Genomic DNA, 13,655 nt, shown 5'->3' with positions numbered 1-13,655 from the left:
GCTGGCTAGCTACCACAGCTGATGAGGTGAGAGACTCTGCTGTAAGGCAATAAGCAAGGAATGACACAGGAAGACCCCAGTGTCTCCCTCTGGCCTCTACATACACTTGCGTGGGTACATGAACCTGCACACCCATGGCACACGCCACATCCATACCCAAGCAGAGTATTTTCTTGAGAAAGAAATACATTCTTTATAAAACCAACAGGATAATTTCTTCCCTTACAGTAGCTATACTACAACCAAAAAAGTATTTCCTAAAACTCTAACACAAAAGTTCATGGGTGGGTGGGCTGGTACCCGTCTTTAACCACAGTACCTGGGAGGCAAAACTGATAGAGTTCCAAGCCAGCCAGAGCTACCTAGTGAGACCTGTCTCAAAAATAAAATAAAATAAAATAAATTAAAGTTAAGCCAACATTTTAAGAAAATATTTGATTATATAAGTAATTAACAAAAACCTTTGAAAACACTACAAACTGTAAAGAAAATAGATTCATTTACTATTATCCACAGGAGGAAACCTCTAACAGGATTTATTGAGTTGTTTTTCAGTTTTCCTTCTAAGTAAATCCACAAGCCCTATCAGCAAAACAACTTAAAATACCAGAATCGTGCTGAATAATTACTACTACTCTCCTCCTCCTCCTCCTCCTTTTTTTCTGAGACAGGGTCTCTCTGTGTAGCCCTGGCTGTCTTGGACTTACTATGTACACCAGGCTGGCCTTGAACTCACAGCGATTCGCCTGCCTCTGCCTCCTGAGTGCTGGGATTACAATATGGCCCGGAGCCTGGCTTGAATAACCACTCTTCTAATATACCAGGGTATGTACTTCCAGCACCTTCCCAGTTGAGCATCTAACGGGTGACAGCTTTCACGTGAGAAGAGAGGGTCTCACAACAAACACTTTAGTGATTTAGGGAGAAGTTACACAAGTATCATCTTAAGACTAAAAGTTTATATTAGAAATAAGAGAAATATTTAAATAAAGGGCAGGAGGGAAGTAGACCTTAATAGGTGTGAAGGCAACTAAGCCTTAGGTGCAGTTTAATATGCTGTGACAGTGAACCGAAGTGGGTGCCCCTCCTTCCAGACAGCCAAACACTGCAGGCACAAAAGCAAGACGCCCACCCATAGGCTTTCATTCTAAACCCCACACCCCAAACAATGACCATCCATCTACTGCCCACTTACTTTTAATCACTTATTGACTGGGCAATTACCTGTCGGGCATCTGGTAAGTGTCAGACTGTATCAGACCAGGTGTCAACAACACTGATAGTGATGCTCCCTATGCCTAAGAGCTCTGCCGTGCACTCACCACTTAAGGAGTCCTCCAACCAATGGAAGACAATTGTCTGTCCTGTAATTCCTCACAATTAAAATTTTTTAAACTCAGCTAAGCATGGCATCAACAAACATGCACTAGATCAAAGCAGTAGGATGCAAAAAACATTTTGTTTGAGTCATAATAAAGCAGCAGGCTGGGCTGCTTCAGTCTGTCAGATCACGAGCACAGCGGCTGACTGGTTCATTCCCCACACTGACTCATTAAGTACTGGAAGAAGCAACTTAGGGTCACACAGCAAAAGTCACGCGAGTCAAGTCTAGAAGACTGCTCTTCATATACCTTAGTTACGATGCTAATTAATGTCAGTATCTTTACCAAGAATCATCTCAGGTGGCTAACGTAGCTCAGCTGGGAGAACACTAGACTGAAGCATCAACCTATCTTTTTATTTTTAAGTCAATCTGGCCATTATTTTTAACTCTAGTAATATGTATAGTGACCAAGGACTGGAGATTAACTCAAGATCTCACCATACAAAACAATAATCTGACACCTCTTAGGTAAGTTCCAGATATCAGAAAAATTAAGAAGGAAATTTCAAAAAAGTTACCTGTGTTAATGACTCTGGGGATAGGATCAATTTCTTCATCTATAACAAAAGGTTCTGGCCTGGGGAAGACTTGTACATCAGCCGTTAGGTGGCCACACTTGAGAACAGCGTGGAAAGGAGTGTACGCCAGGTCGATGAGCTTTCTAGAACATGTTATAGGAACAGTGACACTAAACCATTAAAGATGCGAATCTTGTTATCCTTTCCCATTGATTCTAAGGCTAAGCCTGAACATTTGTGCACACAATACAAGCTGACATTTGTGATGTGATTTCAATTCAGAGAAGGCCCCAAACAATTTAACCTTTGAAACTGTTGAGCCATTATAAGAAAGTCAGTGTTGCAGGCTAATATTAATAAACATAGTAATGTCTAATTGGAAAATGAGTGAACTTTTCAAACTCCACTTTATCTGAAGAATGGGCCTTTGAGAAAATTAAATCACACAATCAGCAATAATAAAACAGATATTCTCCCTGGCTGTCAAACTATAATCTGGGTTAAATATAAAGGTGAAAGGCTTTACAATATACTCACCCAAACATAGACTGTACATTTTTCAAACACAGGGGGCCATCAATAGTAAAAATTTGCCCTTCCCCATTATTTAAGTCAATGAGTCGTTCAAGGCATTCCAAGGAATCAGTGCTCTGAAGCTGCAGAGCAAAAGAGATAACACAAGAGGTGACACAAATTACCAATCACTTAGTACACCATGACTGAGACCAACATGACACCAGCAGGAAATGACTGAGATGGGTTTCTGAATAGAAAATGGTAAAAGAAATAACAGTTTAACTCGGGGCTAAAGAATAAAGTAATAAAGAAATAACAGTTTAACTCGGGGCTAAAGAGTAAAGTAATAAAGAAATAATAGCAGCGGTGCCACGTCAGACAGAGGAGAATGGCAAATGTTCCCAGGGAAGCCAGGCCAGCCTCTTCCCAGCAAGATGTTCCAACACTGTTTGGGAAAACCATCATCTACAGTTTGTCTTTCCTTTCTTCTCCTGAGACAGGGGTTTCTCTATGCAGCCCTGGCTGGCCTGCTATGGAGACTGCGCTGGCTTCACACTCAGAGATCGACTTGCCTCTCATCTACATTTTACAGTGAAAAAAAAATTGAAGTGGAGAAGAGTTAAATAACTTTCTCAAATGGAAAAACCAGGAGATCTAGCATTTAATAAGACATGCCTGAAAGTAACATTATTTTACCAAAAAACTCAAGCACATATACTCTTTCAACATCTATGCTGGAACTGATGTAAGACTTTTCCCAAATAAGAGACACATTTAGCACCCAAAAGATCACTTGGCTCCTCCACAGCCTACCAGCAGGAAGAAAGACAACAACGCTGGTTGTGTTCCTAAGTTGGGTACCTTGGAATATCAGTGAGTGTTTGAAATGCAGTCTTTTAAAATTGTAACCAGTCAAAGTTGAAACCGAAGGAGACAATGTTACGGCATACATTAAAAAAGCATTCATCAAATGTACCAACAAGAGACCAAGTCCTAAAATTTAGTCAATCAAACTAAAAAGAGCTGAGTAAAAAGTGTTACCTCCTCCAAGTTCGCCATGCACATGACATACAACTTAGACGGGAAAGGAAAGGGGAGTGGAAATCTGTTGCTCTCACTTCTTTGATTCTGGGTAGCTAAGGAATGTCGCAGAGACCCTCTGCCAATGCCAAGACAGCCATCAGTCACCAGAACAACCTGTTTGTAAAGACAGGAGGATTGTACATGAAATGCTGTGTTTATTACTTTCTTTTTTAATGATTTCTGATGCAAGTGTACACTTAGAACAGCTCTACACGGGAGGTGCCGTGAGCGATGCAAACGCTCTGGTCTACACGTTTGGAGAGTATCTTTTACTCTCTCTCCCCAGGCTGCCTCCAAAGCATTCTCAACTTTACTTCCTCCTCCTCCCTATTTTTAAAATCACCTATTGAGTACAATTCCTAGAAATGTTGTTTGTTTTGTTTTTCTTCCTCCTCTTCTCTTTCTTCTTTTTTGGTTTTTCCATCTTGGAACAGGCTGTCCTCAAACTCACAAAGATCTGCCTGCCTCTGGCTCCCAGGCTTTGGAATTAGAGGTGTGTGCCACCCCTGCCTGACCCACCTACTGAATACAGTTAATGCTACCCTTATTTATATAAGTGTGGGGCTACCCCTAACGCATAGCAATCTCCAAGGGGCCACACCTCCAACAACAAATTACTCTCCTTTCCTCAGTAGTCATCAACTGCCAGTATCTCCTTAGATGGGGCCTTGGTCCTCTGGAATTCTTACTGGATTGATCTTATGCAGTGACTACAATTAATGTGAATTCATGGGAGGGATGGCGTGGCGTGTCCAGAGCACAGACAGCATTTTACAGAACTCCTCCCACACCCTTTAGCTCTTCCATTCCTTCTTCAGCCTCTTAAAGTTTTCCGATCCTGCGATGGGAGGTATGTTGGAAACATCTTTTTTTTTTTAAATTTATTTATTTTTGTTAGAAATATGTTAATTGAAGTGGTGTTTGCATAGGTATGTGTACTTGTCAATGAACTGTGTATCTAACATGTACACACTTTATTTCATTTAATTATCCTCATCATTAGTGTTGTTCTTTTGCTTTTTAAAGAACAGGGTCTCACTATGAAGCTCTGGCTGGCCTGGAACTCACTCTGTAGACCAGGCTGGCCTGGAACTCACAGAGATCTGCCTGCCTCTGCCTCCTGAGTGCTGGGAATAGAAGCATGCACCACCACACTCTACTCTAATTTTTTTTTTTTAATTCTACCTTTCAACATTTAAAGGAAAAAGGAAATTATAGCCAATTTTCACTTAATGGCATCAGAACCCTAACTCTTAGGTAAGTGTAGTACTTAAGGCACTGGTGTGAGAAAATGATAAGACTTATTTGTATGTGTCCCTTGAATTTTGCTACTTTATTTTTAAGGATGATAAATCCTCTTTTTGGTCAACTAAAAAGACAACTGCTTTAAAAATGCATATGGTACTGTTACTTGTCCTGACTTTTAAGTATAAATATATCTAAGGCCATTTTGGCAGCAGTGAACAAGACCTTTAAAAAATGATGTTTAAGTTGGGCGTGGTGGCACACTCCTTTAATCCCAGCACTCAGGAGGCAGAGGCAGTCGGATCGTTGTGAGTTTGAGGACAGCCTGGTCTACACAGTGAGTCCAGGACAGCCAAGGCTACACAGAGAAACCCTGTCTCAAAAAACCAAAAAAGATATTTAACTTGTCATTTGGAAAGGACAGTGAAATATATGGTATCTGAAAAGCCATTTTTTGTCTTCCCCACTACTTCAGGGTGACAGTGATGCCCAGGAGCGGACTTCTTAGGCATCCCACAGGAGGGTTAATTTGGTTCTCTGTAGCCTAGTAGGTGGCTGCACCCCATGGGATGCCAACACTGGCAATGACTCCTACAGCCTAAAATGTTGAATGGCGGTCCCCTGGAAGGATCTCATCTTTCAGGAAGATAGTCAATTGATTACAAGACAGTTCTTCTAGGAACCAACGAGAACCACTTCCTACATCTTCTTCTATGTCTTTCAATCGACCTCTAGCCTTCCCTCACTGCCAAGCAACTTATAACTATCGTTGCTGTTTTTTTAATCCTTTTTAAAATGTTACGTGTATGAGTATTTTGCCTGTATGTATGTCTGTACATCATATGTGTACCTGGTGCCCAAGGAAGTCAGGAGGGCATCAGAATCCCTGAGACCGGAGTGACAGACGGTTAGGAGCTGCCGTGTTGGTGCTGGCAACCAAATCCAGGTCCTCTGTAACAGCAGCCAGTGCTCTTAGTCACCAGGCCACACTCCCTAACTTATATTTTTTTGTTTGTTTTATCTGTATAGGTGTTTTGTCTGTCTGTCTGTCTGTCTGTGCATCATGCGGATGCCTTCTGGTCATGGCTCTCTGGGACTCTGGGGCTGTGAGCAGCCATGTGGGTGCCGGGAATCGAACCCAGGTCCTCTGAGAGAGCAGACAGTATTCTAAACCGCTGAGCCACCTATCATCATTGCTTTGTTTCTGGCCATCCTCCAGCTTTAGCCTCCTGGGCACTGGAGTTAGAGGTGTGTACTACATGCCTGCTTTCCCAATTTTACTGTGAATTAAAGACTAAAATAAAATGATGCCACTGATACGACTGCAGAATTTTGAGCTTGGCTCTAATAGAAAGTCGTATTTCATGTACTGGGCAAACTGACCCCAAGGCCACACCCTAACCATGGTCTAGTCTTGTAAGGAAAGCAACAGTCATGCTCATGCACTTACTACGCTATGGCTGCTGCCCTCCTGTAACTGTAGAGCTGAGGGGTCCAGAAGCCTGCAAAGCCTAAACACAGGGAGCAGGAGAGCGTAGGACACGGCGCTCCCCACTTCCACACAATTTTAGAGCTGTGCTGAATACATGCACTGAAGTAGTGAAGAACGACCAGATTGCATCATTTTACGATTCTATCCCTCAAAATTACAATTACCCTTTCCAGGGAGTGCAGAGTCTTTTGTCTCTTCTGCAAACAGTACGCTGCTGTAGTAAGTTAATTTACTAGGAATGTTTTCCTTGAGGCATCATTAGGCTGCTTCATGTGCACATTAGCATAATGCGGATTAGATTACTGTGATGAATTACAGCAACTCAGTGCTGTTTTCTTTTCTTTTCTTTTCTTTTCTTTTCTTTCTCTGTTTTGGTTTTTCGAGACAGGGTCTCTCTGTGTAGCCCTGGCTGTCCCAGACTTGCTTTGTAGACCAGGCTGGCCTCGAACTCACAGAGATCCACCTGCCTCTGCCTCCCAGCGTGCTGGGATTAAAAGCCTGCACTACCACCATCCAACTTTTTGCACCTTTTTCAAAAGATTAAGAATGGTGTAAAACAACCATCTATAATGTGATCTGATGCCCTCTTCTGACCTGCAGGTGTACATCAGGCAGAAAAGAATGGTGTGAAATATAGTTTGTAGAATGATGAAGCATGCTGTGCTGAGCTTGGGGAAAACACAAGCTAGGGTGATGAGAAGCAAGGGTCATTACCTGGCAAGGAACTGCTCCGCCCCATTCTTGCTGCACAATGTTGCAAACACCGACTAGTGCCGACTCCAGGCAGGTTTTGTCGTAGTCATCCATGTTACTCAGGGCTTCCTTGTTGAATGAAAACGCAAGCTCCTTACCGTTTGTTATTAGGAAACACAAACAGTTCAAAGTATACATGCTACAGAAGGGACGCTGGGCCTTTGAGAGGCCCGAAGCACAGATTCTTTAAAGAAAAACAGTGAGTCAGATCTTCTCAACTATAAAGGACGATTTCCTTTATTTCTTCCTCTTATCAGGTGAGCGTGAGCAGTGCAAGGCCATGTCTAAGTGGGCTTGAGGGAAAATACTGAAGTCAAGAACAAACATCCCCCCCAAAAAAGGTCACTGTATCAAACCTTAACCACATCTTTAAAAACACCACTGCCAGCATTTGATGTGCATTTGACCACACTCCCTCTTCTAAACAAGGAAAGCAAGGTGTAGAGCGACCAAGTACCTCTCTCCTGATGAGAGGTGCCGAAGCCACCACCTGTCCCCACGCAGCCTGCCTTGAGGGCTGCAGGTCCTGCCAGGACTTCTCAAGTCCGTACAGCAGTTCTCCAACATGTTAGATCTCCTGGCTATCACAATCCTTAAGCTTAATCACTTGTAAGAAAGTCAGTAAAAGCCAGGCCTGGTGCCTGCCTAATGCCAGTACACACGAGGCTGAGGAAGACTGAGATTTGAGGTTTGCCTGGTTATGCAGCAAAAAGTATTATAGTACATTTAGAGGAAAAAATAAAATAAAATGGGAGCTAAAAAAGGAACATCTTAACAAAAATGATTTTCATACAATATATTTCTAAAATACTTATGTGTGTACATGCTGGAGCCCTTAGAGGTTAGAAAAGGTTTTAGATTTCATGGAACTGGGTTACAAATAGTTGTGAGGGGCTATTTGGATGCTGGGAAGTGAACCCTGTTTCTCCCCAAGAGCAGGAGTGCTCTTAGGTACTCTTAACTGCTGAGTCATTTCTCCAGCCCCCTTTCCATATGTGTATTTTAAAATTTAAGCTAAATTGATCCTTATTCCTAACTTGCTTCCTCTTCATTTAAACTGTTCAGTTTCATTCCATAAATAGACTGTTCAGTGGGAGCAAGGAACGATGCTAAGCACTCCTGAAAATACAACTAATTTAAAGATGTCAGAAAGTAAATTATTTAGCACACCACAGAGAAGCCTGGAAGATAATACCTACTGGTTAAGGTTTAACGTGTATCTTGGTATCTGTGAATCAAAGTTATTTGTTAGCCAGGTGTGATGGTGCACGCCTGTGATCCCAGCACTCTAGGAAGGAGGGGCAGGAGGATCTCTGTGAGTTCAAGACCAGCCTGGTCTACAAAGCGAGTCCAGGACAGCCAAGGCTACACAGAGAAACCCTGTCTCAAAAACAAAACAAAACAAAACAATAAAAACTGGGGGGGAAAAAAACCAAAGTTATTTGTTAGACTAAATATAATTTAGTCTGTGTGCTATTTTTTAGTTCCTTAATTTTTATGGAAAGGCATATAAGGTGAAGTTTAAACATAAAGATGCTGAACTCTAGCACACAGAGCACTATCTTCAGATTTCAGAAGACTGAGAGGAGAAATAAAGCCACATTCTATCTCATGGCTCTGCCAGAGCAGCGTAAAGACCTTGTTTTCAATTACAGATTGTATACCTACACATTGATGAAACAATTCCAAGTTCTAAAAGCAATACACAATCATAATAGTGTTGTTCTCCCAGTAAATTTGAGCTCCGCCAAAACCTATCTATGACAATCGATTCCTGTGAGTACCTGCAGGGTGTTGTAATCTCTCGTAAAGGGGACCATCAGCTCCCAAAGTGAAGAAAACACCACCAGTGCTGTAAACTCAAGCTTGTAGTTCGTGGCCATGTGTTCAAATAGCATTGTCAAGCCATGGGCCGCCAGGTGCTTCCTCTGGTATTCCTCAGACCCCTCGACAGACACAGGTCTCGTCATGGAAAGGGACACATCCATTACCACCACAGTAGGCATGATGGGACAGTTCAAGCACTCCCTGTCAGCACAGCCAGCCAGCTACAACCAGAGAGACGCTGTGGAAAAGAAATACAGTCTTACGTATCCTGGGAAGGGAAAAGTTTTCAACCACAATTTTAACCAATTTCCCAGAAATATGTGGTGGTGAGCCACGCAGAATCAGAGGAGCAGGAAAGCACGAAGCCCAGTTCACCTGAGGGCCTCTCCTGGGCAACCACTGACCAGCACAAAGCAAGGACATTAAATGCAATGCATCGAACGCAGGAGCTCCTGACTCCACATGCTCCACTTGTACACAACGTAATACAGTAAATACACCCACATCAACTCCTTAGAACATGTCTAGCTACCCGACAATTGACGGTTCTCTTTTTGCTAGTATCTTGATGAACAGTGTAGCATTTGTGCAAGTGTCTAAGTCCTTTCTGGCTTGCCTTTGCTTTAGGAAAAGAAAAATTAGAGAATTTGTAAAAAGTTAAAAATATCCTCATCAACTGTGTAAGAGAGTAAAAATACAGAATTGGAAGAAAGGAAGAGCTCTTTAAAATTATGAAATAAGACTCACTATGGAGAAAACATCTTTGTTCTCAAGAATAGTTTGCAGACACATAGATCTGCTCACGTGGATGGACACTGGTGATCCTCTATTAATCTGAAGATGCAATCAAATGTTTTGGAGCTATAAATAAGTGACACAGATTTAGTAAATATTTATATATAAAGAGTGAGAAAGAGAGCAGTTCGCACTGTGCGAATGCCTGCGTGCATTTGTGTGTGTGTGTGTATATGTAGGCTGTACGCCTATTTATAAAAACTACATTGTAGGCCAGGAGCAGTGGCATATGCCTTCAATCCAAGAACGTGAGAGGTAGGTTTGTGAGTCCAAAGCCAATTTGAATTACATAGTGAGTTCTAAGCCAGTCAGGGCTATAAAGTAAGACTCTGAATAAATAAAATAAAAACTCAAAATTATATATATATGCCACCAGAGAAGACTGGAGGATCAGAATTCTAAGGTCATTCTTAGCTACATAATGTGTTTGAGGCCACTATGAGCTTTATGAAACCCTGTTCCAAACGACCAAAATAAAAAAATCACATTGCACACATTATACACAATCAGGGCAAACTCAACAGGTTCAAAAGTCAGTGTTCACTAATTTAACAACAGGCAAACTGCCTGTTAGTACATGCCAGTTATAAATGTGTGACCCTCTAGGATTCCGTTTGTGAGTAGGTTGTTGGAAACTCAGCACATACTGGCTCATGGAAACAATGTTATGGGTAAGTCAGGGACTCTGATCAGACAGGAAAAGTCTTCTTACCACATAACGGCCATAGATACATTTCAAGTACTGTAACATCTCCTGGACCCAATACTAATAAAGTTAATCCAGAGACAGAACTACCTTTTCAGACTCTCCCAGCAGCCTAAAATGTTAGACAGTATGAAAGAAAATTAAAAGGAAACTTCATCTATTTTTATTTAGTGTATGCATCTTTGTGTGTGAGTACATGCCACATATGAGCGGGTGCCCGAAGAAGCCAGAGGGAGTACTGGATTCCCAGGAGTTGGGGTTACAGGTGGTTGTGAGGCACCTAATACGGGTGCTGGGATTGTAACTCAGGGCCTCCAGGAGTAAGTGCTCTTAACCACTGAGCCACTCCAGCACCTGAAAGAAAAATTAAATATGCATCCCTCTCTCCGCTTCATTAAACAATGTGTGTTAAACATATTCATTACTGCCCTGTTTTGCTACATACCAGCATTTTCTAAGACCATACTGCCCCAGAGACATGAGTTCAGAACTGTATTAAATGCAGTCACTAAGGGCAAGAATCACCAAAGAGCTAGCTTCCTAATGTCTACTCAGATCTACACCTGGCACACAGTGGGTGCTCAACAAAATCTGAACATAATTAATGAACTACCCCTAACCACAAACATACAACATTTATTCATTAGCAAAACACATTATACATTTTAACTCTGTACACAGAAATTCAACTCCTTTCTTCGTATTTAAGCAGAGACAACAGAGATTCCTGTACTTTTGCTCAGGTACAGTTTACCCAGCGCTTGTGCTCACATTTATGCATGGAGGCCTTTGTGCCTTATAAAAGTTCGAAGGTAATGGAAAACACTGCCCTCACCTCTTAGGAGAATGGCAACCAGCTTACTCGGGTTAGGTATCACCAAGTGCCTCCAGTCCATGAAATCTGCTGTTAGCACTGCAGCGGGGGAGCACAGCTACCAGTCTGGCCTTCTCTGCAGACACCTGGGAAGCTGGCTCTTTCTCCTGACAGATGCATTTGTGTCAGGTCCCACGTACACTTCCTTAGCTGCGGCCAACTGGTGGCAATCCCATTTTGTGGTCAGGTTGTAAGCACTGGGATAAACAAAAGAATGATCCGTTCCTGGAGGTTTCACTCAAGCAGTCTGTGCCTAGTCAAAAATTAAAATCTCTCGTTACTGGCAGATAGTAGAGCGAACATGGTGCATTTCTCACTTGGATTGACTCTGATCTTCAAGTTTCCCCATCATTTTACAGGCGATGTTTCAGACAACTAAGGGTTTTTTGTTTTCGCTGGACAGTCTACTCGTGATGATAGATTCTCGCCACCTGTCATCAGGTACATTTATAGTTCTTCCCTGGAGTGGATAATTAGCCCCTTCCCAGCAATTTGATTCTCTGGAGTCTCCCTCTCAAAGCGTGATTCCATTTCAGTTTCTAAGTGCACACACTCCGGCTTTTCCTGTCACCCTGACTTGCCCCGAGCCCCTCTGCGTCCTCAGCTAATTAATCTCGGATAGTCTGAAACACAGCGTCCTTCATTTGCTTTACAACTGGAGAATAACACTTTCACCTTTAAAACGAGTCCAAACACTTGTTGTACGGAACTCTGGAGAAGGAGGGGACGGAAGTCTCAGGTCCAAGAACGGAAGTTTCTCGGGGAAAAGGGAACACAGGAGGCCTGGCCCGGGCGCGAAGTCCCGCTGTTTACAAGGGCCGGCTCCGTAGAGCCGGGCTACACCCGGGAGCGGGCCCTTGCAGCCAGCGCCCACAGGCCGCCACCCCGCCACCCCGCGAAGGCCGCAGTGAAGGCCCGCCTCCCGCTCGGGGCTGTTCTTCCCGTCACCATTTCCACAGTAACCCCAACCAACAATGAAACAGAACCCTCAAACGGCTGATTCCCTAACTTACCCGGAGCCCATCTCCGGCCTCGGTCCGTCTGCTTAAACCTTCCGCCCGCGCGCCACAGCCGGAACTTACGGGCCGCGCGACACAGGGGAACACAGAGCGGGGGGGAAGAGCGCGGGCTGGGCGGGGCTTCCAGACCACGGGAGCCGTGGCTCAACAGGGACGCCAAGGGGCGCGTTTTCTCTGTCTCTTTCCCACGTAGCCCCAATTTCCGCCGTGGCTGAGCCTTGCGGGTTTCTGGCCCTTCCTTCCTTGTCTTACCCCATCTTCTGGGTGCTTCCCTCCACTCTGCCTTGCCTTGCCACTCACCTGTGGACCCCCGGCTAGTGTCTGACTCTTACTTTTCCATCATTTCTTTTCTTCCGAATTCTCAGTCTCAGCCCTTGCACAGTAGACAGAATGTCTTCCTACTCTTAAAACCCGCAATTCTTGGCTGAGTGCTTAGGCTCTAAGCACCTGGCTGACCTGAGCCTAATTTACACTGCGATGTCTGTCCCCCTCGGAGCGTGTGCCGTGTTCTTTCTCTAGCCTGGGGTTTCAGACTGGCAGAGGCGTGGCTCGGTTAGTTACTGCTTCCGTGCCTCAGGCGTGCTGAGGGGTTTTGCTTTTTAGACTTCCTTGTAAAGCTTTGTAGTTCCCCGCCTGTTTCTCTGTCTACCCTGGGTCCCTGGCATAGTATATGCCTCAGAGCGGTCCTTGGGGGATGGGAGGCCAAGGTGACTGGCTAACCCTGTGGGCTCTAGGGACCCAGGGGATGTCAGTGGTAGGCCTGAATTGATGCCAGCAGGTCACTGGGTACTTGTGGTTCGAAGAGCAATACTTTCTGACTTTAATTACAAGTGGGAACACAGAGCTCCCTAGATGGCCTTAGGCATATGACTTTTTCTTTTAGTTTGTGGGTTCCAAGTGGGGTAAGGAAGGAAAACTCTTAGAACTGACTTGTCACGGCTTGTTCTGCGGGAGAGTGTGGTCTAGTTGCTTGCTGTTCTTCCCTGTTTCTTCTATTAGAGGTGGCAGAGAAAGCAGCTCCAGGCTCTGGGAATATCTTTACCAATATCAAGGCACCATGACTGTCGGGCTTAGCTCCTGTTTGCTTGAGAACGTCTTTCCTCAACCTTTCAAAGACCTTGTTATGTTTGAGCAGGCACAGGGCTCTAGGTAAGTAAGACTACAGCAATATTACTTAGCCAGCTTAGATACACGGTCTGGTTTCTTACCGTAAAGACTGAACTTAAATGTCTTAGTTTGCTAATTATTAATAGTCTGATGGATAATCAGAGTTTCACTCTCCTAGTTCTGCTTAACAACTGGCTTTGCAGAGACTCGGTTTGTTAAAATTGATGATGAAAGGCAGGATTTTCAATAGGAGACCGGGTAACTTGTGGCAACCATCGCGTGCTTTGGTATTTTTCCTTTTTAGTGGAGCCCCATCATCAGCTCCGAACCAGAAGG

General features: G+C 43.7%; 2 protein-coding genes across 3 annotated transcripts in view; one reads left to right on the top strand and one right to left on the bottom strand.

Annotated features, from left to right (window-relative positions):
• Positions 1–12,325, bottom strand: part of INTS14 (integrator complex subunit 14) — a 29,853-nt gene extending 17,528 nt beyond the window's left edge. The window contains exons 1-7 of one of the 2 annotated variants that reach the window (XM_084783892.1): positions 12,207–12,325; positions 11,155–11,446; positions 8,776–9,056; positions 6,953–7,060; positions 3,460–3,615; positions 2,440–2,558; positions 1,903–2,045 (exon numbers count right to left, since the gene is read on the bottom strand). In XM_084783892.1, the coding sequence (XP_084640018.1) occupies positions 1,903–2,045; positions 2,440–2,558; positions 3,460–3,615; positions 6,953–7,060; positions 8,776–8,997 (748 nt within the window). In that variant the 5' untranslated portion in view covers positions 8,998–9,056; positions 11,155–11,446; positions 12,207–12,325. Of the gene's footprint in view, positions 1–1,902; positions 2,046–2,439; positions 2,559–3,459; positions 3,616–6,952; positions 7,061–8,775; positions 9,057–11,154; positions 11,447–11,868; positions 12,090–12,206 lie in introns of those variants that run through there. The other variant, XM_084783893.1, reaches the window with a different exon arrangement.
• Positions 12,326–13,222: 897 nt separating this feature from the next.
• The window catches only part of SLC24A1 (solute carrier family 24 member 1), a 35,688-nt gene continuing 35,255 nt past the window's right edge, over positions 13,223–13,655 (top strand). Inside the window, exon 1 of the mRNA XM_084783850.1 lies at positions 13,223–13,361. The gene's annotated coding sequence lies outside the window, so the exon portion shown is untranslated. The remainder of the gene's footprint in view (positions 13,362–13,655) is intronic.

This window comes from Acomys minous (genome assembly GCF_964271855.1).
Source record: "Acomys minous genome assembly, chromosome: 5".
NCBI classification, from domain to species: domain Eukaryota; kingdom Metazoa; phylum Chordata; class Mammalia; order Rodentia; family Muridae; genus Acomys; species Acomys minous.
The sequence above is the reverse complement of the archived record's forward strand: the minus strand, read 5'-3'. Positions and strand labels throughout refer to the sequence as shown.